This window comes from Papio anubis, chromosome 15 (assembly GCF_008728515.1).
Source record: "Papio anubis isolate 15944 chromosome 15, Panubis1.0, whole genome shotgun sequence".
Taxonomy (NCBI): Eukaryota; Metazoa; Chordata; class Mammalia; order Primates; family Cercopithecidae; genus Papio; species Papio anubis.
In genome coordinates, this window is record NC_044990.1 from 38670909 (window position 1) to 38696820 (window position 25912).

At 35.8% G+C, this 25912-nt stretch overlaps 1 protein-coding gene across 2 annotated transcripts in view; it reads right to left on the reverse strand.

Annotated features, from left to right (window-relative positions):
- DIAPH3 (diaphanous related formin 3) overlaps positions 1–25912 on the reverse strand; it is a 495444-nt gene that overhangs the window by 278141 nt on the left and 191391 nt on the right. For both annotated transcript variants that reach the window (XM_021929669.2, XM_021929670.2), the window contains one exon: positions 25496–25610. In XM_021929669.2, coding sequence (XP_021785361.2) covers positions 25496–25610 — 115 coding nt within the window. The remainder of the gene's footprint in view (positions 1–25495; positions 25611–25912) is intronic.

Sequence of the window (25912 nt, forward strand, 5' to 3'; positions counted from 1 at the left end):
CTGAATAAGTTTTCCACAGAGTGTAGAAGAAAAGTTGACTAAAAAATAGATGAATCCAAAAGCTTTACGCATTTCCAATTTTATTTTCTGGAAGGCAACTGAAGAATAAGAACACTTATTTCAAAAATTATCACACATAAACTCCTAGTGCATCTCTGGGACACAAGACAAACCAATCCTCACAAGGAAGCAGAATCGTAAGGACCCAAATTTGGAAAGAAAAATTGATAGATCTGACTTCTACTGCTACCCATACCTTGTTTACAATGGGATTTTTTTTGATAGTTTGTTTAAATATATACATTTATTATTAATGCATAGTTGAATAAAAAACTACTATGTTTAACACTAACTTTTTTCTGGCAACTTTTCTGTGTGTTAGAAAAAAAAAAAAAGGCCTATTATCCTTTACACCTCCTTCTAGAAAGGAGAGAAGCAAAACATCTGGAAAGAACTTGCCCTTAGTAATCAATCTTTCCAGGCTCATATCTGGCCACTAACTAACTTGTAACCCCACCACTCCCTCTTGCTGGCCAGCGACACCATCATCAACATCTACATAACTATGCCCTAAGCTACGGGTATTTCACTACTGCACCAAGGCTTCCATTGCCTCCACCACTCCTACTGCTGAATTGGCTTTCTCCTTCCTCCCTGCTTTCAAAAATCATATACTCATGCTTCAAAACAACTCAAATGTTTCTTTGAAGCTTTTCCAAACAATCCACACCTCAAATCTCATCTCCTGCCCTTGTCTCCAGTCACACTAAACTTCTGATGGATCCTAGATCACAGATTCTTTCCAACCTGAGGATCTTCCATGACTATCCTCTCTAAACACACCCCTCATCATTCCTTGCTCATTTACTTTCATAGTACATTCAAAAACTAGTCATTTTTGTTGGCCTATTTATTTTCTATCTTCTCCATTAGATTATATACTACAGGAAAGCAAGAAGTTATCTGCTCAGCACTGTATCGCAGGAGCTAGGACAGTACCTTTCTTGGGAGAGGCATCCAATATTATTTGTTGCTTGGCCAAATAACTCGTCAGCCAGCTGCATGATTTGCCATAATGGACCCAGTAACCAAAATGAAAGCCCTGCTTACTGATGGCAGATAGCTGCAATCCTAGGCATAGTACTAAGTAGCAGCTAGCCTTGAGAGAATATGACTTGTATATCCAATTTCACTCGCTGACAGAAAAGAAAAAAAAGCCACACTAACACTAAGACTTAAGCACTTAATACAATAGGAATTACAGAGCTCTGAGAAGAAATAGTCCTTAAGCACAAAGCGGCTGGGCTAGGAAATAGGAAGGCTCTCTTCCACAGAGGAATATCGACATAAGAACCAGGGTCAAGAGGTACAGGTGAGTTTTTCTGTCCTGTTTCCTTTACGACTCAAGGTTAATTTACAAGTATTTTCTATAACAATTATAAATGAATTTTACCAAAAAAGATTAAAAACTTATGAATTAAAATTTAAAAGCAAGTTTCACATATTAAAAATATGCTTATAAAGAAAAAATGAAGAACACTCTGGATTATTACTGAAAGCTTATACATTAAGTAGGCAGTGAGTTACAGGGAGCTGTCTCCATAGGGGACATAAAAAATGAGAAAATATTTCTCAATGATCAACAAATAACCCAAATATATCAAACGATATTTCTATTGGCAACACTTTTATGGCTTCCACACTTAGCTCTCAAATTTTTCATCTATTAAATGAGAAAATGATAGCTATGATCTAGTAACTTTACAATCCTATGATGACTGAACAATCTTTCACTTTTTTGTACTTCTGTTACATGTTGAAAAGCATTGTGTTCCTAATATGTTGTCCTTTCAGCTAAAATAGTTTAGTAAAAACAAATATTTGCACAACATTTTACAGTTTACAAAGCACAGAATCCAGTTTGCACACCAAGTTCAGGATTATTAATAATGGGGAAAATGATGAGAGAAAAAAAACCTCCCGAACACTACCTGATACTATTCCTTACATTGTTCTTTTCTTCCAAAAACAAAAGTATTTCAAGTTTATGCTCAATAGATAGCATATGAAACACAATGTTCACAACAATAAATTTTAAAAGTTCCTAAAGAGTATATAGACAGCTAATTTGAAGCAGCATACAAATAAGCAAATGCTAAAAAAGCACCTGAGTCATTTAAAATACATGCAAACACACAAAGAGAAACAAACATGTTGCTGATGAGTTCTTGCCCATGCTTACCTACATAGATAGCTATTGTGTACAATATTTTAATTGAATCACACTTAAAATTGCAAAGTTATTATTCTAAAAATGTAAGTACACAACGGATATGTTAATTTTTTTTTTTTTAACTCTACCATCTCTGCCAGGCACAACTTTAAAATAAAATGTAATACAAAAATGAGAATATTTGAAAATCTGGTACGATTGGGGAAAAAAACTGTTAAAATAAAATGGATGCTGAAGTGTTGAGTTGCACCCAGGGGTCAACAACATTGTGTCTATTATTCAGCTGAAACACAGAATTTGCCTTTAGATACCATTTTAATGTTAAATCAAGAACTGTCAATCAGCACCATTTGTTTGTAATCCCTCATCAGAACCCATTGCCTCAGTCTGAACATTCATAGGAAAGAATGAAGAGGGCATATCTGCAACCACTTAACCTTCATCAACCAACATTCATGCATGCTCATTAACATTTTTTCCATCACGCTTTCGAGCATGACACAGCTCATACCGGAATCATAACTCGCTGATAATTGTTCAAGACAACAGCTGGACAGGCAGAGTGCAGAGGTGAACACTCTCATAGATTATGGGGTACTGTAATGCATTACAATTAGTAAAAGAGTCACATGTTCGTTTGAATAGCTTTCAATAGAAGTAAAGGAAATGTCATTATCACAAACAGCAATCTCTGCTAACTTTAACTCTGCATGGTCCACCACCTGATTCTCTTAATACTTTCCTATTTTGAAATAAACCAATAAAAAACATTGACCCTGGTTACTGTACTATTTCATGAATAGAAGTAATATTTTTGATGTGGTACAAGCAGACATGATCTAAATTTGTGATGTCATTCAAACACAGAAAAGCAAGAGGAGGAAGAGGAGGAGGAAGAGAAAAGTTTCACATTTTACTAATAACAATTGTTTTGAGCCTGATGGTGTACACCTGTAGACTCAGCTACTCAGGAGGCTGAGGTGGGAGGATCATTACTTGAGCCCCAGATGCAGAGGATGCAGTGAGCTGAGATCGTGCCACTGCACTCCAGCCTAGGCAACAGAGCAAGACTCTGTATTAAAAAAAAAAAAAAAAAAACACCAAAACAATCGTTTGTATAAAGTCCCATAAAATCATTATTTATTATTTTTGCTTTAAATTGTCAATTCAGAAAAATAAGTTAATATCACTGAAGAAATCTGGAATATCAATTAAAAAGGAGTCCTACATATGGAAGGGAATTTAGAATCCAGTCCAACGTCCTATTCATAACAGCTGTGACAGCTACTTCTTTGCCATAAGGCAATAAAAATAAAATGGAATTAATATGATAATGATAATACTATTGCCATCTTTAGAGTAATGTGAATCAGGTATCATGCCAGGCACTCAATAGACACAGTCTCTTAATAATCCTAAAAGTAGTATTAACTCTCTTTTTCAGATAAGAAAATTAAAGCTAATCTGAAAGAGACTGAAAATTCATCCCAAGTCAAAACATTACGGAGACAGAATTCCAACCAGGTAGTCTGATTCCAAAGCCGATGCTTTTCACCTGGCTTCATTGTTAATTTCTACATTAGAATCTTGTTTATTTTCCATTATTTCACCCCAATTCCTCAGCTGTACAATTCTTTGACTCTGTAGAATTAGACCTATTTCTAGAAGGTCTTTATTCCAAGACGTAGCATTTATAATTCCACATTTTCGACTCTCCTTGTGTCCAAGAAGCTTGCTCTTAACACTTAGATAATCTCTAGTCCCTGTACTTCTACCTAGTTTCCCTTTGACACTTCCATCACACGTAGTTTTTGTTGTTGTTGTTTTTAGAGATGAAGTCTCACTTGGTCACCAAGGCTGAAGTGCAGTGATGCAATCATAGCTTACTGCAGATCAAAACTCCTGGCCTCAAGTTATCGTCTTGCCTTGGCCTCCTGTGTAGCTAGAGCTACAGGCATGCGTTTATCACGACCAGTGTGTTTTTTTGTATATATGTCAGGTTTTTGTTATATTGCCCAAGCTGGTCTTAAACTCCTGGTCTCAAGTGATCCTCCCACCTTGGCCTCCCAAAGCACTGGATTGTAGGTGTGAACTACCTCACCAGCCCATGCTTAGATTTTCTAATCAAACTTCTTAATGTGGTTTGTTCTACACCCTTTCTCTGTCTTGCTTGACATTAAAAAAAAAAAAAAAAAGGAAAGAAAGAAATCAACAAATTTCATTTAAAGATCTAATTGGCTTTTATAAGTGATTCACAAATCAGGTAGCATCTCATCTAAAAATGTAGAAAAGTGCCACAATAAACTGAGCAGAAATGGTTGATTTTACAGCTAGAGAAGGTAAACAAAGCAGGAAAAATGAACAAAAAACAGACAGGTCATTTTAGAGTTACTTTCTTTATCGGGTTAGAACAGGGGACTTCTTTATCACACAGGCTCAGGTAAAAGAGGCCCCTTCTGACTGGCTGCTGTGAATCTCCTATTTTTTGGAAAACTGGCCCATGTCAAAGTTCAGTTGGATTAAATGGCACCTAGCACAAGTTACTCCATTCTGGTTTGATCTGGTCTGTTAAGGCCAAGTGCAAAAGCTTAGTCGAAAACAATGGTCTCCTATGAATACTGTTTAGCAACATTTAGTCACAAATATCTGGGAGACAGGAATCAACAAAGCTAATAGATACAACAGTCTACATCTCTAGTCCTACTTGTGATTAGTGCTCCTTGTTGAAGGAAATCACATCACCTACGATGGGATCTACTATAATTTAATAATATAATCTGAAATAAAACCTCAGTAATATAACCAGAGTCAGTAAACTATAGCCCCATGGGCCAAGACCAGTTTGCTACCTGTTTTAATAAATGAAGTATAAGAGGGACACAGATATGACCATTAGTTTTATAGAGTCTGTGGCTGCTTTCACACTGCAATAGCACAGCTGAGTAGCTGTGACAGAGACCATATGACCTACAAAAACATTTACTATTCAGTCTTGTATAAAAAAATGTTGCCAACTTATAATCTATAGTGGAGATCCATAACAGTATCTTGAGTCAAGCAGATAAAAATAAAACCCATTTATCTTTAGCCTAAAATCTACAGACACCAGCTTGATTCACTCTATAATCCTAAATCATCCCATGCTCTGCTTTCTTCCCAAAATCTACCAGCTAACGATTGTCTAAACCTTGTGGATTGTACTTCCTCAAAGAGCTTTTATATCTAATGTACTCCCATGGAAATAACCTAGATTCATAAATTCATCACCAATGCCCTTGGTAATAAAAGCAGTCTCTTAATTGATATTTCAGCTTCTGGACTTTACCTACTGCAACCCAGAGCTGTGTGATACTAACATGTCATGCTAAAACAAGATTATAATGTTATGTCTCTATTCAAAACATTTAAAACTTTGTGACAATATAATTTAATATTTTAAATTATTTACAAACATAAGTGACAGAAGAAAGTATAAATGCCTAGATTTTGCATACAAAGACCTCCCTAATGTAAACACAACTCTTTCTAGGTTCATCTTCCAGTGACATTGTCCCATATATATCTTCTCATTTTCAAACACAGTGCAATATACTTCATTGTTGATCTTTAGCTCCCAAGTCTACATATTTCCCCATGCATCCCAGCAGCACATGTCTCAGTGCCTTTGTTCACACTCTTGACTTCCTCTCCTTATTTGTACATTCACTCATCCATCCAACAAGCTTATTAAGCAATGATAAACATCAGACACTGCCCTGAGTAAAAGGAGTAGAGTAAGCAGAAGACATAGTTCCTAACTACTCACACAACTAAGAATTTTATTAGAATTACAAACCAGTGCTATAAATGAAAAATAAAAGGTACTGTGGGGTTGAATCACAAAATCTATGCCAAGCTGAGAAGTAACAGAAGTCATTTCCCAAAGAAGATGACACATAAGCCAAGAAATGAAGTATATGGGGTGAGCAAGGTGAAGCTATCTCCTTCATGATACTTTTCTAATTATCCCAATTAAAATCAACAGGTTTTTAAATATACTTAATAGCTGTGATATAATGACTAAATGTAATACTATATGATCAGTCAAGATATTACAAAGGCTATTTAACAGCATGAGAAATATGTGGAAATAACTATGTACATATATTGTTATTTATTCTAGCAGTATAAACACTACTAGAAAACAAAAGTTTTGAAGAGCTTAAAGGAAATTTATCCAAATTCTACAATGAAACTGAATAGAGTATTGGAGTTTAGGGTGGTATTTTTTTCTTTCATCAATTTTCTAAATTTTCTGTAACATAATTATTTTATAATGAATAAATTATAGCAGCTTAGTTAGGTGAACAATCCTTATATAATCTCAATGAAATACATAAGTAATGGTTTATGTGTACTTAACTATTAAGACATTGATGTGGTGTGGTTGTGTCCCCACCCAAATCTCCTACTGTAGTTCCCATAATCCTCACATGTCGTGGGAGGGACCCAGAGGGAGGTAACTGAATCATGCGGGCAGTTACCCTCATGCTGTTCTTGCGATAGTGAGTGAGTTCTCAGAAGGTCTGATGGTTTTATAAAAGGCATTTTCCCCACTTTGCTCAGCAGTTCCTGACATCATGCGAAGAAGGACGTGTTTGCTTCCCCTTCTGCCATGATTGTAAGTTTCCTGAGACCTCCTAAGCCATGCTGAACTGTGAGTCAATTAAACCTTTCCTTTGTAAATTACCCTGTCTCAGGTATGTCTTTATCAGCAGCATGAGAATGAACTAATACAGACATACATAATACTGTATACTGTATTACCTATAACACATCTATCTTTCATGTAAAATTGCAAGCTTCTCAGTCACATTTATGAATCTTCTGCCACCATTTACTCAACAAACTTCACAATTAAATACTATTTTGATCTTCATATTTCCCTACTTAAAGACTTTATTAGTTTCTATAAGAATAGGAGTCAATATACTTGATTTTCTGTTATGCCCCATCAAAGTTTTATAAAAGCATCATTTTCAGTAAAATTTTGAGGTTTTTAAAGCTGAAAATCAACACCTATAAAAAATGAAAAATAACAAGTGTGCGCAATGATATGGAGAAACTGAACTCTTATACATTGCTAATAGGAATGTAAAATGATTCAGCTACTGTGCTAACAGCTTAGCAGTTCTTCAAATAGTTAAACATAGAATTATCAAATAATACAGCAATTCCAATCCAAAGTATTTATCCAAAAGAACTGAAAAGAGGCATTCAAATACATGTACACCAAAGTTCACAGAAACACTATTCACAATGGCCAGAAGGCAGAATCACCAGTGAATGAATGGATAAACAAATCATGGTATAAAAATACAATGGAGTATTATTCAATCACTAAAAGAAATACAGTACTGACACATGCTACAATGTATCCTTAAAAATATTATGTAAAGTGAAAGCCAGATACAGTAAGTCATATACTGTGTGATTCCACTGATATGAAACATCTAGAACACATAAATTCATAGGCAGAAAGTAGACTGATGATTGCCAGGGGCTAGGGAAAGTGGATAATGGGGAGAGACTGCTTAAGGGGTCCAGGGTTTTACTTTGGAATGATGAAAATGTTTTAGAACCAGATAGAGGCCAGGACTGCACAAGACTGTGACTGTACTAAAGGTCACAATTATTCATAGTTAATTTTATGTGATATAAATTTTATCACAATTTAACAAAAATCAACACCAAACAAAGGAGCAATTTTCAGGAAAAATACCTATAAAATGTGTTAAAGTATGTTTGCTATTAATTGCTCCTGGTTTGTAGACAGCAATCAGGGTGCATCCAACAATAATACAGAATTTACCTATAATTTTTACTTTCCTCCTTCTTACTTTTTGCTGCTAAAACAGAAGGGAAAAAAATAGGTGAATCATTTTAGCATCTAGGTCCTGAACTTATTCCACTCTCAACCACCGTCATTACTCTCTGAATTTTTTTAACCTAATTTACAAAAGAGTCTGCTATTCACTCAGAGCTAAAGTCATCAGTGGCAGAGTTAATTGGAATCTAGATCATTTAAATATTTCTACTCTCCTTCCAAAATTCCCATTTGCTTAAAATGAAAAAAGACAGTTTGCTTGAGGAGGCTGAAATTATTGCATTTCTGCTTTAAAGAAATGAAAAAGCATTCATTTATCCAGCAAACATTCAGTGCCCATATGTGCCAAGCATACTTCTAGGTGCTTGCGATACATCAATAAATGAAACAAAGAGCTCTTTAGTAAAAGAGCTTAAATTCCAGTGGGAAGAGGGAGAGAATAAGATAACATACTGAATAAATAAGTAACTAACAATATGTTAGAAGGAGATAAATAATATGAAAACTAAACACGGTAGAGAAAATGGGGATGGGGTGAGGACAAAGGAAAAACATGGCAGGATTAATCTGGGAGTTGAGTGTAGGAGTCTCATTGAGAAAGTGACATTTGAATCAAGACTTGAAGGCAGTAAGGGGCTTATGGAGCAGATATCTGGAGCATGAATGTTCCTGGCAGGGAAAAGCCCAAGGCAGGAGTAAACCTGGCATGTCTGGGGTACATCATGAAAGTTGCCTAGTATGGTTGAAGTGAAAGAACTGAAAGAGAGGTAATAGGAAATGAAGTTGGCGAGCCAAGGAGCGGGAGAATAAAATGTTTCCAAAAGCTTCAGCATTTTCCAGGTACTGAGCAAAAAGGGCTCAATTGTTTGAAAGTAGAAAGAGAACTACATGGAATGTGGAGGACAGGGGCAGAATCCAGGTGGGCTCTCCAATGCCTGATGAAAGACGTACTCTAAGTCAGTCAGCAACAGCTCCCAATAGGAATTTTGGTAGGAGATAAAGAATGGGTAAGGATTACAAATTAAAACACTCAAGCATAAATGTCAAGGACAAAAGGAAGGGGCAATGAAATGCAAAGCCGAATTTAGAGAAAAAGTTGACTAATGTTACTGGAGTATAGGATGTGTAGAGCAGAAAAGTAACAAGGAGAAAATAGCTAGATACACAAGTTAGACCTGATTATAGAAGGCTACAAATGCCGGACTGAGAAGTCCCTTTTCTTTTTAATCTTTTTGTATGTGTGCAAACACAGGATATGATAAATGTGATATTTCTCATGACCACAAATCTGAAGATAGTTTGCATCACTGTCTTTAAAAAAGAATATGAAAAGAAAGAGCAATTTGGAATCTATTTATTTTTTAAAAAGCATTTGAAGAAAGTATGTAATAAATGAAAGGCTATCACTGTTTCTAAGAGTCAAGAAACAAAATAAGGCAAAATAGGAGATGTAACTGTGCTGTACTAGTAGTCAGGGTTCCCGACACCAAGGTCAATTCCATACCAATGCATAAGGTCCTTCAAGATGCACCCACAGTATGCTCTCATGCCTTTCCCTCCCTCCTGTTCTCTAATGTCTGTGAACAGGATAGAGAGCAAAGAACAAAAGTTATGGAGTCAAAAAGTAAATTCTCGATTTTCAACTCCTTTCTAATAATGTAACCTTGACGGCCAGAGTTTTAATTTCTGAGTCTCAGCCTCTTACAATAAAACAAGGCAAAAGCCTAAATTACAAATGTGAGGACTGGGAACCATCCCTGGGGTTATGCAAAGCACTCATTTTTCCTTTAACTTGTAAGTCACTTCCTTTATCTCATTCCCTTTCACTTCCAACAGTTGCTCTGGCCTTATAACCCTAATATAATCATAAATAATGGTAAAATTTGGGTTATTATGGTTGTAAGACAGGCTTATTCATCAAGAACACATTCACAAAACAACTGTCTTAATAATGGATACCACAGAGATACAAAAGTGGACAGGGGATGATCATGTCAGGTGGTTAGTTGACTTCTCTGCATTTGACTATCTTATTAAATAATATAGGTGTGTATTAGTCCATACTCACACTGCTATAAAGAACCACCTGAGACTGGGTAATTTGTAAAGAAAAGGGGTTTAATTGACTCACAGTTCCATAATCTGTAGAGAGGGCAGGAAACTTATAATCATAGCAGAAGGGCAAAGGGGAAGCCAGTACATCCTATATGACTAAAGCAGGAGGAAAAGGGAGCAAAGGGGAAGTTGCTACACACTTTTAAACAACCAGATCTCATGAGAACTCAATCATGAGGCAGCACTAAGGGGATGGTGCTGAACCATCAGTAACCACTTACACAATCCAATCACCTCCCACTAGGCCCCACCTCCAACACCAGGAATTACAATTCAAGATGAGATTTGGGTGAGGACACAGAGACAAACCATATCAAGGTAATAACAAATGAAACAATCCAATGATTACTCAACTTTAGATTTTCTGGTTTATGGAATATTCTTTCATATATATATACATACACTTATATATATATTTGCAAATTTGTATGTGTACATATGTATTTTTATATGTGAAAAATTATATTATGAAACTATTATTACTGATATGGTTCGGCTGTGTCCCCACCAAAATCTCATCTTGAATTCTAGCTCCCATAATCCCATCATGGGAGGAACCCAGTGGGAGGTAACTGAATCATGGGGGTGTGTTTCTCACGTGCTATTGTCATGATAGTGAGTAAGTTTCATGAGAGCTGATATTTTTATAAAGGGCAGTTTCTCTGCACACACTCTCCTGTCTGCCACCATGTAAGACCTGCCTTTGCTCTTCCTTTGCATTCCTACATGATTGTGAGGCCTCCCCAGCCGTGTGGAACTGTAAGCTAATTAAACCTCTTCTTCTTTATAAATTACCCAGTCTCGGGTATATCTTTATTAGCAGCATGAGAAGCTACTAATACAGTAAATTGGCACTGCAAGGAGTGGCTGCTGCTGTAACGATACCCAAAAATGTGGAAGCGACTTTGGAATTGGATAACAGGCAGAGGTTGAAATCGTTTGGAGGGCTCAGAAGAAGACAGAAAAATGTGGGAAAGTTTGGAACTTCCTAGAGACTTGGAGGGCTCAGAAGACAGGAAGATGTGGGAAAGTTTGGAACTTCCTAGAGACTTGTTGAATGGTTTTAACCAAAATGCTGATTGTAATATGGACAATAAACTCCAGGCTGAGGTGGTCTCACATGGAAATGAGGAACTTTTTGGGAACTAGAATAAAGGTGAATCTTGCTATGTTTTATCAAAGAGACTGGGAGCATTTTGCCCCTGCCCTAGAGATCTGTGGAACTTTGAACATGAGAGAGATGATTTAGAGTATCTGGTAGAAGAAATTTCCAAGCAGCAAAGCATTCAAGAGGTTACCTGGGTGCTGTTAAAAGCATTCAGTTTTATTCATTTACAAAGATATGGTTTCAAACTGGAACTTATGTTTAAAATGAAAGCAGAGCATAAAAGTTCAAAAAATTTGCAGCCTGATGATGCAATAGAAAAGAAAACCCATTTTCTGAGGAGAAATTCAAATCAGCTGCAGAAATTTGCATAAGTAATGAGGAGTCAAATGTTAATCACCAAGACAATGGGGAAAATGTCTCCAAGGCATGTCAGAAGTCTTCATGGCAGCCACTCCTATCATAGGCCTGGAGACCTAGAAGGGAAAAATGGTTTTGTAGGCTGGGCCCAGGGCCTTGCTGCTTCGTGCAGTCTCAGGACTTGGTGCCCTGTGTCCCAGCTATAGCTAAAAGGGGCAAAGGTACAGCTCAGGCTGTTGCATCAGAGGGTGCAAGCCCCAAGCCTGGGCGGCTTACACATGGTGTCAGGACTGTGGGTGCAAAGAAGTCAAGAACTGAGGTTTGGAAACCTCCACCTAGATTTCAGAGGATGTATAGAAATGCCAGGATACCCAGGCAGAGGCATGCTGCAGGGATGAAGCTCTCATGGAGAGTCTCTGCTAGGGCAGTGTGGAAGGGAAATGTGGAGTGGGAGCCCCCACAAAAAGTCCCCACTCGGGCACTGCTGGGTGGAGCTATGAGAAGGGAGCCACTGTCCTCCAGACCCCAGAATGGTAGATCCACTGACAGTTTGCACCATGCACCTGGAAAACCCACAGACACTCAACACCATCCCATGAAAGCAGCCAGGAGTGGGGATGTACCCTGCAAAACCACAGAGGCAGAGCTGCCCAAGACCATGAGAACACACCTCTTGCATTAGGGTGACCTGGATGTGAGATATGGAGTCAAAGGAGATCATTTTGGAGCTTTATGATTTGACCGCCTGCTGGATTTCAGAGTTGCATGGGGCCTGTAGACCTTTTGGTTTGGCCAATTTCTCCCACTTGGAATGTGTGTATTTACCCAATGCCTGTACCCCCATTGTATCTAGGAAGTAACTAACTTGCTTTTGATTTTACAGGCTCATAGGTGGAAGGAATTTGCCTTGTCTCAGATGAGATTTTTGGACTGTGGTCTTTTGGGTTAATGCTTTTGAGTTAAGACTTTGAGAGACTGTTGGGAAGGCATGATTGGTTTTGAAATATGAAGACATGATATTTGGGAGGGACCAGGGGTGGAATGACATGGTTTGGCTATGTCCCCATCCAAATCGTATCTTAACTCCCATAATCCCCACGTGTTGTGGGACTGACCCAGTGGGAGGTAATTGAATCATGGGGGTGGGTTTTACCCACGTTGTTCTCATAATAGTGAATAAGTCTCATGAGATCTGATGGTTTTATAAAGGTCAGTTTCCCTGCATATGCTCTCTTGCCTGCCACCATGTAAGACGGGCTTTTGCTCCTCCATTGCCTCTGCCATGACTGTGGGTCCTCCCCATGTGACATTAAACCACTTTTTCTTTATAAATTACGCAGTCTCAGGCATGTCTTTATTAGCAGCGTGAGAACAGACAATTACAGTTACCATGCTGAAGCTGACACAAACTACAGTTTTTCTTGCTATTAGTACTGAAAAACTGCTGAATCTGCAAAAGTATTTAATGAAAATACAAATAATTGGTCAATTTTAAAATGTCATTTATGTATATACAAATACAGAAGATACAAAATGAAGTAAAATAAAACTTGGGAAAGTAAAATATTCAGAAAAAGCCTAATTTTAAAATAGAAAAACATAAAAGCTCTAAAGACTAATACCCCTCATTTAAAAACAAACACAATTATCCCATTGGCTATTTTAGCTTTCCTGGGTTGAATCTTATGCTAGGGGAACAGAAAGCCAAACTGTCCCACTGTGACCTGTGAAACCCTGAAAAATAATTGGCTCTCTAATGAAAAAGAAAAGAAGATTAAACGAGAAAGAAGAGCCCTGCTTCAGGAAGAATGAGTCTAAGGTAATATGATGATAGAAGAGTGGACTGGAAAATGACTATGAGCCAACAATTAAATTAAAATAAATGGCTTATTTTGAGTGAAATGTCGCAGCTAGAGATCTTTTGATAAATGTGATTTCCCTCAGTGATGAAGTTTTTCCAATTAAAATAAACTTTATATACTGTATTTTAAATTATCCATTGAAATATGTAATTATAATAACATATATTTTCCATATTATGATAAAATTATATATATTCATATCCATTATTAGGTCTCAGTAACATTTGAACGAGGAAAGGGTCTCTATTCCCAGAGTCTCTATCACATGAACAGAAATATTCAAGTAAAAATATGTTGTGAAACATCATAAAACAAGAGTAACAATCCGTGTTTTAAAATATAAACTTTAAGATAAGGAAATTTAGTTTATCAACAGGCAATGTAGACATTGTTATCTTTTAAAAGTTAATAAATTTTTGTTCTAGATTAGAAATAGTTTCTCTTTCAATCTTAAATAGTAGTGAGAGTCACAAAAAATGTTTTTAAATGCCAGTGGCTCTTTACTATAGGTTTATAGAAAGTATTTCTAGGTTTAAAAAGATATATGAAATAAAAATATATATAATTTATTTATTTCCCAGAAAAAAAATGAAATTAGTAGTATATATTACAAACTGCAAAATACACGCTATGATACTTGATGCACATTAATTAAATATAACATTTTGACAAAGAAGGGAAAAAATGTTTCCTGGTACTTAAGAAAACACAATATAAGAATTTTTCCTAAAATCTAGAAAGGCATATTTGGCTATGGGGACAAAAACATATGTTAATGTGATTGATATAGATCTAAACATCAATAAACTTTTTTTTTTTTGAGACGGAGTCTCACTCCTGTTTCCCAAGGCTGGAGAGCAATGGCACGATCTCGGCTCACCGTAACCTCCGCCTCCCAGGTTCAAGTGATTAGCCTGCCTCAGCCTCCCAAATACTTGGGATTACAGGCGCCCGCCATCACACCCAGCTAATTTTTGTATTTTTAGTAGAGATGGGGTTTTACCATGTTGGCCAGGCTGTTTTCAAATTCCTGACCTCAGATGCTCCACCCACCTAAGCCTCCCAAAGTGCGGGGATTACAGGTGTGAACCACTGTACCCAGTCTTCAATAAACATTTTGTGAATAGAATAAATGATTTAAAAAGTTGAGTCAAAATGCCCCAGGACTCCTAAAATGGCATTCCTATAAAAGGAATGCAAGCTAAAAGAAAGTGACATAACATAAATAATGTTCGTTTCACACCCAAGTATCCTGTGAAATACTGCAATTTTATGGCATAGAGTTGTTCCACAGCCCTCGTTGCCAAAGATATCCATGTCCTCATTTCGGGACCCAGTGAATAATTTACCTCACATGGAAAAAGGAACTTTGCACATGTGATCAAGGTTAAGGATTCTGAGATGGGGAAGAGCAGAATGGATTATCCAGGTGGGCCCAATTTAATCCCATGTGAGTCTTTAAAAGAACCTTTCGTAGGTTAGGTCAGAGTTAGAGAAGGAGATGGAATCATGGAAGCCAGGGGAGAGAGATGTAACAAGATGACTTGCTCTGCTGTTGCTGGCTTTGATGATACAGGAAGGAGACCACAAGCTGAGGAATGTGGGTGGCCTCTAGCCACTGGAAAAGGCAAGGAAACATATTCTCCTCCAGAGCATCCAGAAAAGAACACAGTTCTATTGATTTTAGACTAGTGAAACCCACACTGGACTTCTATAGAATTGGAAGATAATAAATTTGCATTTTTAAAGCTGCTAAATCTGTAGTAATGTGTTATAGCAGCAATAGAAAACTAATACAAACCCCATTTGTGAGCATAATGATTCTTCCAGTCTCTGTTAGCTAAGCTAAACTGAAATTGAAGAGAAAGCTAAGAAAAATAGATGAGAAGTTAACCTAGAGTTCTGACATCACTGGGATGTTGAATTAACCAACTCTAGGACCACCAACCACCAGACTTCTTGTTTTAATCATTCCCTGCAGGCAAATTTCCTCACTGATTCACAAGAAAGGACTGATTTATATACACTAATAAAGAATGTAAAATTCTAAGGTTTTTTTTCCAATCACAGATTTGGGGGCTGTAAGTCATATTCTGAGTTGAATAATTTTCACTTCAAGAGTTCTGTCCTCCTCATCTATTACCTGTCAAGCTAGTAGGGAAGTATAAATACTCACTTTCATTTAAGCTAAAAACGAAAGACATTTCTTTATGTTTTTCCTTAATAATTTGTCAGCAGTTTAGGAAATGAATATTTAGTTGAATCATGTGAAGGTTTCAATTGTCAAAATGGTATAATGACATATGGTTCACCCAACTAATTTCTATTAGCTTGTACCACACAAATGGAGGAGAAAAAAAGGAGTAATCCATTCCTAAAAAATTATCACTCTTCCGAACCTTCTGCTAGCAATCTATGAAACTAAAAACACTAAAAGTTATCATGCCTCCTGCAAACCCTTCAGAGAATTTAGCCATACACTTTATCTGGCATTCTTATTTGCCTATCAAATACAGCTTCTCTATGCCTTAATTCAACCCAGGTCCATAATTATATTGAGCCATCTCTACCATCCTCACTAATCTCTGAAAATGTAAATCACTGTCAAAAATAATGAATTATAAGCAAAAACAAGTAACATTTTACAAGAGAGTGAATGAGTTTTTCAAGATCACCCCCAAAGTCACCAGTTCAATGCTCTAAAACTGAAATCACAACAAGAAAAGCAAAGTTTAGAATTTCAGCTTTCAAATCTCATAAAATTTCAAATATTATTAGGCCCCAGTTCCATGAATGAGTCATCAACTGAAAGGAAAGAAGTCATGGGGGGAAAAAAAAAATCAGGAAATAAAAAAGAGCTTTATATTTATTCCTGATTCAACAAATCCGTGTCTCAAGAAACTTAATGAAGCACTTGACATTTAAGACATACATAAAAATGAAACTAGATATACAGAATAATCTATTATTATTTTCTAAAGTTAATGGTATGAACTAGTGTTACAGTAGTCTCCATAAGTGGCTATTAACATAGGTCAGTTAACACAGTAGTTTCATGATTTAGAAAGTTTCACTTGAAAGCAAGGCTACAGTGAATATAGGCCATTTAACTTGTTACACTGTGGAAGATTCAGAGATGATACACAAAACTTTATAAGTTGAAATGAGTTCTGTATTCTCAACATTTAAGTTCAGCTAACATTTCCTGAGCAACTACAATGAGCTGGGCACTGCAAAAGATGCTTTACAATATGCATTATATAATCCTCACAATAACCTCATGAGATGGGTATTATGTCCCCCATTTTATAGAGGAAAGAAACTACAGCTGTAAAAGCCAGGGTCACACACTTGTAGGGTGGGCTCTACAACATCCCTCACTTTGCGTGTATATTACACAGCATGGTGTTAGTATTTACAGCTCAAATACTTACAGAAGTGAATAGAGGTACCAAATGATGAAAGATGGTCTTAATAAAAAACGGCAAGTTTTTAAAGCCTTTAATATAAATTGTGGAATGAGGGTGAACTGCTGTGGGGCAGTGGTAAGGTGGCAGGAGATGAGAGGAAAATTATTTTAAATCAAAGCAGAGCACTTTAAATAAAACATAATAGGATTTCTTTTAATCAGAGAAGCAGCATGGCACAGCACAAAGACCAATGGCTTTAGACTTGGATCTGTATTCCCTTCAGAGTAGCTGATTCTTTTAGCTGAAATTAACCAAAGAATTTAACTTTCTTACATATAAATGAATACAACATCTGTCTTGGTTCTTTCACATAAATGTTTCTGGGAGCAAATAAAGTAACATAAGCAAACATTTAACTAGTAAAAAATACATTATTAATATGTTGTTTTATTATCATCTAATTAATGAGTTTCATATTTTGTCCAGATTTGATCTAAGTATACTTTTATTAATAAATGCATTATAGTAGTCTGTTAAAGTGAGATTCAAAAATGGACAGTCTGATGTTAAAATTGCCTTAAAACATTATTCTAAGTTAGATGAAATATTTCATTACATGTATTGGTTCCTTGAATTTAAAAAAAAAAAAAAAAAAGGCAACATAAATTTAAATAGGCAGCAGTTAAGCCCAGGCTCAGGCCCAGGTCTTTGATGTTACTTCACTTTCACTACTGCATAAATGAGAGAGTCTGAATTAATTCTTGACCTTTTTTTTACCAAAGACCCCATTGAGAGTCAAAGAAGTGGACCCTTTCTCAAAATAGTATTTTTAAATGCATAAACAAAAATATATAGGATTTCAAAGGAAGCAAATTATACTTGAAAGGAGCTATCAAAATGCATTAAACACCAGTTTATGAAATAGTAATACACATGTGAGGAAGCAATGTAGATGTGCTGCTCAGATCTCCATTTAGGAAGAACTTTCCATTCAGTCGCAAGGAGTGCATTTAGCTGACAGGCTTCAAGTTGTTAGCAACTTTAGAATCCTCCTTAACTTTTGAGTCCAGGCCACACTCATCCTGGGCAGCCCTCAGCCTATGGCTGAGCCTGGCACAAGTAGTAAGGACTGCCACTAGGGCCCAATGAGGGACTCCTCTCACAGGCATCATTTGTTCCAGAGCTCCTTCCTAGCTAGACTGGCTGAGGATTTGTCAGGTTTGCACCATGGTCTAAGGTTTTACCTGCCCAGTCTTGCATCCTGACCCTTAAAAAAAACCCACACTCCGGCATCTCCATGTCTGCTTCCAGGTGGAACCAATCAACAAAATCTGCTTTATTAATGAATTAAATAACAAGATCTAGTTGCAGGTCTAATAACTACTCTAATTTTGAAATACTGATCATTTTAAATGATATTTCAACTTAATTAAAATAATTCTAATGTATTTTGAAAGTATATATGAACTGTACTCATGGAAATTTAATAGGTACTGCTATGTTTGTTGCCTATAATTGAAGAAAAAGCTAAATTTCAATTAGAGGTTAAAGTATGTGATTGTTTTTCTTATCCAAGTTCAGACCCCAGAATTCTATCTGCAGACCCCAAGTTAAGAATTCTGGGATAAAGTGTCTGACTTTGAAACATCCATTCTTTTAAGATACAGAGATGAACTTCGACAAGTGAAAGTTGTGCTAACAAAAGGTCTCTAACCTGGCTTACCTACTCAGATGCCAACAAACATGTGAAAGCTTCTATTAAATGCACAGAATACATTATAAGATCATATGCCCAAATGATTTAACCTTGAGGGACAAGAATAGCTTACCTAAACACATGAATGCATAATCACCTAAAAATCTAAATTGTGAAATTCAAGGTTCAAAAATATATAATAAAGTTATTTTTTACATATTTTTCTAAGAATATGTATAACTTATTCTGTTTAACATCAAAATGCTATATAGAATTTACTATTTACTATATTTATACCATTTATTTGCTATACTATTTATTTAATACCAAATTGCTATATAGCATTTAATCCAGCAAGAAGTACCCTGTATCTACTTCTGACTCTCCTATCTTGACCCTATTCTCTTCCTGTGTTCCAAGGATGGTATCAGGTTACCATTCTAACTCTAGATGATTCCATCTCCTAGTCAGGCAAACAGTATGTGTAAGGAGGGGGGGAGGGGAAGGAGGAGATAGGTATGTGAATAGCTACATTTACAAATTTTTCTTTTTAAATAGAGACAGGGTCTCACTCTATCACCCAATGTCTACTTTCGTAGAGACAGGTATCATTACATTGCCCCACGCTGGTCATGAATTCCTGGCCTCAAGCAATCCTCCTGTCTTGGCCTCCCAAAGCGCTGAGATTAGAGGCATGAGCCATTGTGCCCAGCCTCAAAATGTTATTAATGCTTTAAGATTACAATAGAGCATTCAGAAGGATAAGCCTCATTTAAATTTCCAGGTGGTTAATAACAAGCACTAATTTGAGTGGGAGTCCTGAATGACAGAACATGATGCAGACAAGGCAAAGAACTGCCTAAAATAGGGAAGTGCACTTTAAGCAATAGGAGGGCAACTAGAATTGCCCTGATGAAATGGAGAGTAAGGCAGAAGATAGAGAAAATGTAAGATAAATTTTGAGACAAAAGGTGTGAGATAACAACAATGAAATGTAACAATTTTATAATTTTGTTAAGGGATGATAGCTACAGACACACCACTAAGAACTTACTACCAATATTAAAATATTAAGGTCAACTTGTAAAATGGAAAAGAAACAGTATCCTCCAATCTACCATTAGTCAAGTGACTCCAGTTAAATCCATTACCCTAATATCATTCCTTTCTCCAGTAGAAGTAGGAAAGTAGAAAAAAGAAAGAAAAAGCTATGTGTATGTACATACACACCCCAATATACCTACACCCTAGTTTCTTCTCTTTCTGTTTGTAACATCTGTACAGCATGCAAGAAACATGTCTATTTATAGGGATTCAAAATAGACATGTTTCTTGCATACTGTACAGATGTTACAATGCATAAATTTCTACCACACTATACCAAAGATATGCTGTAACCAAGCATTTAACCAAAGCATTTGGTGGACTTGCAAGTCTTCTGTGGCTCCAAGCTAAATAAATCCACTTTCTTTAGCCTCTCTCTTTAGTTCCCATTTCTCTAAAGCTTTCAAAATAAATTCCCATTTCTTCAGCACCTCAACAGAGAAAGTACTGTAACTGGTAACAATGAGATCCTTTAATGGGAAGATAAGATATTCTTGACCCATTTCATAATTTCCTTAATTCTTTAGTACTTTTGAGATTCAGCCACAGACAAGAACCAAATGATATGTCCCTAGAGAAATATTTCATTCTCTACTGACTTTCTCCCCAGTCTTCCAAATTAGCATTTGAGAAATATTCTGTTCTTTTCAGAAAACTTTACTATGTATAAAACATGTTCCATTTATTTTGGCATCATCTCTTTATTAGCATGCATTCCAAAAAAAAAAAAACATATTTCTATATGTTCACCTTAATGTAGGCTTGTGAGGTAGTTTCAAAATTTTTATACACATTTGTTCGTACAGACGAATAAATTATGTTTCAAATACAATGCAACATCTTGAACACAGCCAAGTTGCTGGGATAATCCATGTTTATCACTTACTACCTCAATTCTTTGTCCACTGAACTATGATGTCAGAAATCTAAGCTTGATTTGTTTTTAAGTGGATAATCCATTAATTTTTTCCATATGCCATAACTATTCAGTTGAGAAATAATTTATAAACCAATTTATGGGCCCTATCTGGCAAGTATGACGTACCTGTTATAAAATATGATTACTTCAGAAAGCTAACAATTGTGGAACCACATTTTCATAATAAATTAGTCTAAGTGAATTAGACTACTCATATACTTTCAGAAAGCCCTTTAATCCCTATTAACAGTTTGTGAATAATGAAAGTAATTAATATTAATTTTACTTGACAAATCCAACACCAATAACCTGTTGGTATACTCTAATCCATTTTCCAACAGCCTGTAAAAATTAACCAACAGATGCTTCCAATCTGGTAAAAAGAAAAAACACACAGGTCATTAGCATTATTTTGATGATACCAAATGTTCAATATGTGAATATTATGATTAAATTTCAGAGAGAAACATAAACAATGTTCTTTTATAACCTTGTTAAGTCTTAACAGAAGCTGAATTTAGTAAAATATGTCAGTCTTTTCTAAAATCCAAATCAGCATTTGTTATTCCACTCCTCGTTATTATGCTTCAACTAAGAGCTTGACTGAGTTTCATCAGGAATGTAAAAGCAACAGGAGTCAGGGAAGCACGCCTGCCTTACTCATGCTGGCATCCCCAGTGTCAAGCACGAGGCACAACATGCAATATGCACCCAATAAATATTTGTTGAGTGGGGCAGTGGTAGCCAATAAGAAAAAGTGGAAGATATGAAAGAGGAGGTATGAGAAAAAGAAAAAAGATAATCTGGAAAAGTGTCTATATATATTTCCAGAATAATTTAAAATATGGAAAGCTGAGATGTATCCCAAAAACTTACAAGAGAGAATCAAGAAAACCAAAGTGAGTTACTTAACAGCAAAATAAAGTATAAAAGAAAATGATGTAAGTGAATCAGGAAAAAATTACTGATTTTTCACAGGAAAAGGATTAGAGAGGATTCCTATTCCTCTACAGATATGGCACAAGGTACTTTCCCACAGAAGCATTATAAATGGTCACAAAGATTAATTTAAAAAGCAGAATAGGTAAGATCTAATTGGGAAAAAAAATAAGTAGGAATGTAATAAAAGGCAACAGGAATTAAGAGGAAATATCCAAGCCTTTATCAAGAATATCTTGGTAGTGTAAACGTAGGTAGGGCAGGATAGTATAGCAAGAAGTCAGAATTGTTTTGCCATCAGCAGACCAAAAGAAAAGATCTCAGCTGAGATACAGTAAAGATTAAACAAGATAATATGAAGACAACCCAGCTCAGGCACTGATATATCACATATGTGCAATAGATATTAGCTCCTTTTCCAGCTCTCAATGTATTAGACTTGTAAATCCCAGTGGTCTAAATAGTAAAACTCCTGAAAACCTAAAGTAGTGTCTACCGTAAGAAAAAAACCCCACTTATTTAACAACAAATAAAGGCTACAAGAGAGAAATCTTCAAGGATCTCTTTAAATGATTGGATTCGGTTCCTTTGTTCTTACTACCTATTTTGGGTTTTTTTTGTTTGTTTGTTTGTTTGTTTGAATGCTTGGGAAGCACAAAGGATTGGCATCGATCATTTAAATGCCTGGGATGGAATGTCCTTCTTTATAATCAAAGAAAAAGCCTTGATTCTCAGTACAGTTACTACTGCAATAAAAAACAGAGATACGCCATTTCTCTAAAAAACCCACTATTCTTCAGTAAGTACCATCCTTTCCCGCCTAGTTGTGATGAAAATCAGCCAGCAGCCAATGCCTCTATCTCCCACACTGGCTTGCTAAAGGGTGGAAAGACAAATGGATTTTCACCTTGGAATGAACAATATATAAGTGACCAAGTTTACTTTTGTTTTGGGTTTTTTTTTTTTTTTTTTTTTTCTTTTTTTTGAGACAGAGTCTTACTCTGTTGCCCAGGCTGCAGTGCAGTGGCAGGATCCTGGCTCGCTGCAACCTCTGCCTCCCAGGTTCAAGCAATTCTCATGCCTCAGCCTCCGGAGTAGCTGGAACTACAGGTGTGCACCACCATGCCTGGCTGTTTTTTTTGTTTGTTTGTTTTTGTTTTAATTTTTTTAGTAGAAATGGGGGTCTCATCATGTTGGCCAGGTTGGTCTCAAACTCCCGGCCTCAAGTGATTCACCCACCTTGGCCTTCCAAAGGGCTGAGATTATAGGCGGGAGCTACTGCACCCGGCCATAATTTTGAATTATGCAGCAATTACAAAATTGATTCAAACGAAGTATGTTGGAGTCAAGGGGACAGGTGAATGTAACGTTTGGACTCAATGCCTCAGCAGCCAGGTCACGAATAGAGACCACAAAGAGCAACCTGTCTACTTGACCAGTCTTGTCTAAGCTCTCTGGACCTCTTTCTCTTTCCTTCCTTTCTGATCTTTCCTATTAAATGGCAATATAAAATACCGTTTCTCTGAACGGAGCAATGACTGACCTTTCCTATAAAATACTCTGAAATGTTTTGCATGTAAATACACATTTTAACTGCAATGTATTTTCCTTGATTGCCAGATGACCAGTAATGCCAAAAAGCATTCTTAGGACTCCTCAAATAATGCTTTCTAGGAATTATTCTTTAAAATGAAGTCTCAAAAAAATAGCTACCTTTACAGCTCATCTCTGCTTACCACTGACAAATGTTAGCGCTGCTCGAAGTCACAACCCTGGGCTTCCCCACCTTTTGTGTTCCCCTTGGAAATGTCATCTACTGTCACAGAAAAAAAGAAAGCAGCATTTGAGTTGAGTTGAGACAGAAGGTATCATAGTCCTCTGCCAGCCTCTAAGTCAAGTAAAGATTTCAGGCCAAGGACCAGCAGTACAAAGGCAGAGAGAGATGGAAATAAGGAGTATGCAAAAACTGATCACCTTTTCACCTTAATCTTTCTAACTACTATTAGATTCAGCAAATATATCACTTTTTTTTTTTCAACCTTGAATCTCAAGGCTAAAGTTAGATGACTTAAGAATTTTTTAAAGGTCCAATTATTTCATTTAGGGCTAACACTACAGCTAAATTAAAGACATGCTAACAAGTTTCCCTTTTGAGCCTCATTAATTAAGAAAGTAATCAGAGTAAGGAGAAAAAAAGAGAGAGTAGCTCTATGGCAGCATTACTTAAATAGTTTTTAGGAACCACCATTTGTACCTACTAGGAAAGCAAAAGGAAAACTAATCAATTCCAGATAATGAAATCTGAAATTCTGAAGTGTTTTACATGTAAATACAAATTTTAACTGCCATATATTTTCCTTGATTGCCAGAAGAGTACACTAATCTTATTCAAAGAAAATTTTGATCCTTCATAATCAAAAGGTAAAATTAAAATCTTATTCACAAGTTTACTAGGGTGAGCTTGCTGAGAAAATTCTCCCTGTGTTCAAAGACCAAAAATATACCATTTTTAATATTTTAGTCAGGATAAATGGTACTCAAAAATATCTGTTAACGGTTTTTGATTTACCAAATTCTAGAAAATTACCTTAATTTACAATTACCTTTTAGAAAGAGTTTCTAATTTACATTGAGAATTTCTTAATTTACAATTACCTTTTAGAAAGAGTTTCTAATCTTTTAGAAAGTCATTCAAAGGAATACAAATACATTTTTAAAATATCTGCCAACATTCTTTGGCTGCTGTGCTCAAGTTAAATCAGATGTATAAGGCATCTAGCATGGTGCCTGCAACATTTAAGAAGTCAACTCAATCCTCTATACAAAAGTCTCTGACCTGTATCCATCCAGTACAATCTCTCCCTGCCACCTCTTCCTTTGTTCTATGAGCCCAGGGATATAGGTGGCATAAGTCTACAGTGAAAAAGTTCTTTTGGAAAATTAAAAGGTAATGATTGATCTAAGTGTTTTGCACTACAGACCTAAAATGTAAGTTTTATATAATACTTAAAAATTCTGTGTGGAGATCAGTTTTGAAATGCAAGTAGCAGGCCCACGAAACTGGACGAAATAAGTTCAATTTTCAGACTTACGTAATACCTAAACAATTTTTTAAATATCACACTACATAGGTAAAACCTATCACAAAACATTCTGGAAAATGAATGCCATTGCTTTTAATGAAAAGATCATATAATCTACTCAGATACTTCTCTTTCAAGCTAACTCTTAAGACACTATAAATTTGATATTTCTATCCCATGTGACTCATAGCAATTAATTAAATTATGTGATAGTCACTGTAATTTTTTTTGGATTATGCTTTAAGTTCTGGGATACATGTGCAGAACATGCAGGTTTGTTACATAGTTATACATGTGCCATGGTGGTTTGTTGTACCCATCAACCCGTCATCTACATTGGGTATTTCTCCTAATGCTATCCCTCTCCTAGCCCCCCAAGTCACTATAATACTAAAGGTTAGTAAAATTCTAACTAAAAGAAAGCACACATTTTGTTTTTTTATTTTTCAAACTAAAGGACATTCTCATGCCAAAACTGTCTCTGAAAATGCCCTCTTTTACAAAAGTCTAATTTATCCCAATGGAATATCTTCAAAAATAATATTATATAGAAAACTTAATCAAAATTTTATATTAACCTTTTGTATTTTTAAAACAGAATTTACTTTTTAAGCACTTTATTTCATTATACCATTTATTTGCCCATTAGGAATGTAAAAATATCATGTACAGGATTCAAAAACCAATGTTTTCTAAAAATTGGTATGTAAAAAGTATCATGTTAAAATTCTAAAATTAAATTAATTAAATAATAATAATTTATAATCAATAAATTATAAGTTAATAAATAATCAAAAACTTACCTTTTTGTTGGCAACAAAATGTATTCTCAAGTTTACAAAGCAAATCCACATTTTCATACTTATTTTCATTTACTTTTATCCAGAAACAGTTTTCAGTCATTTCATGAGGTCTGATCTACAATCAGAGAGAAGACTGATTCATAAATAGGTGAGTGTTCACCTGTCCGAGGCCAAGCATTATGCATAGACTATCATAGCTACCAGCAGAAATTTATAAAGTCGTATCTGTAAGATTTTTTCCCCAAAGTGTGTTCAATGAGATACAAGTTCTGCAGGATGTTAACGTCTTATCAGGAAGAAAACGCTTCCATGATCCAATAGTTGAGGATTTGAAATATGATTTAATTAGCTTCTTCTCAATTGCATTTCTCATAGTCTCTAACAATCCTTACCTGCACTATATACATCTTGAAGGGT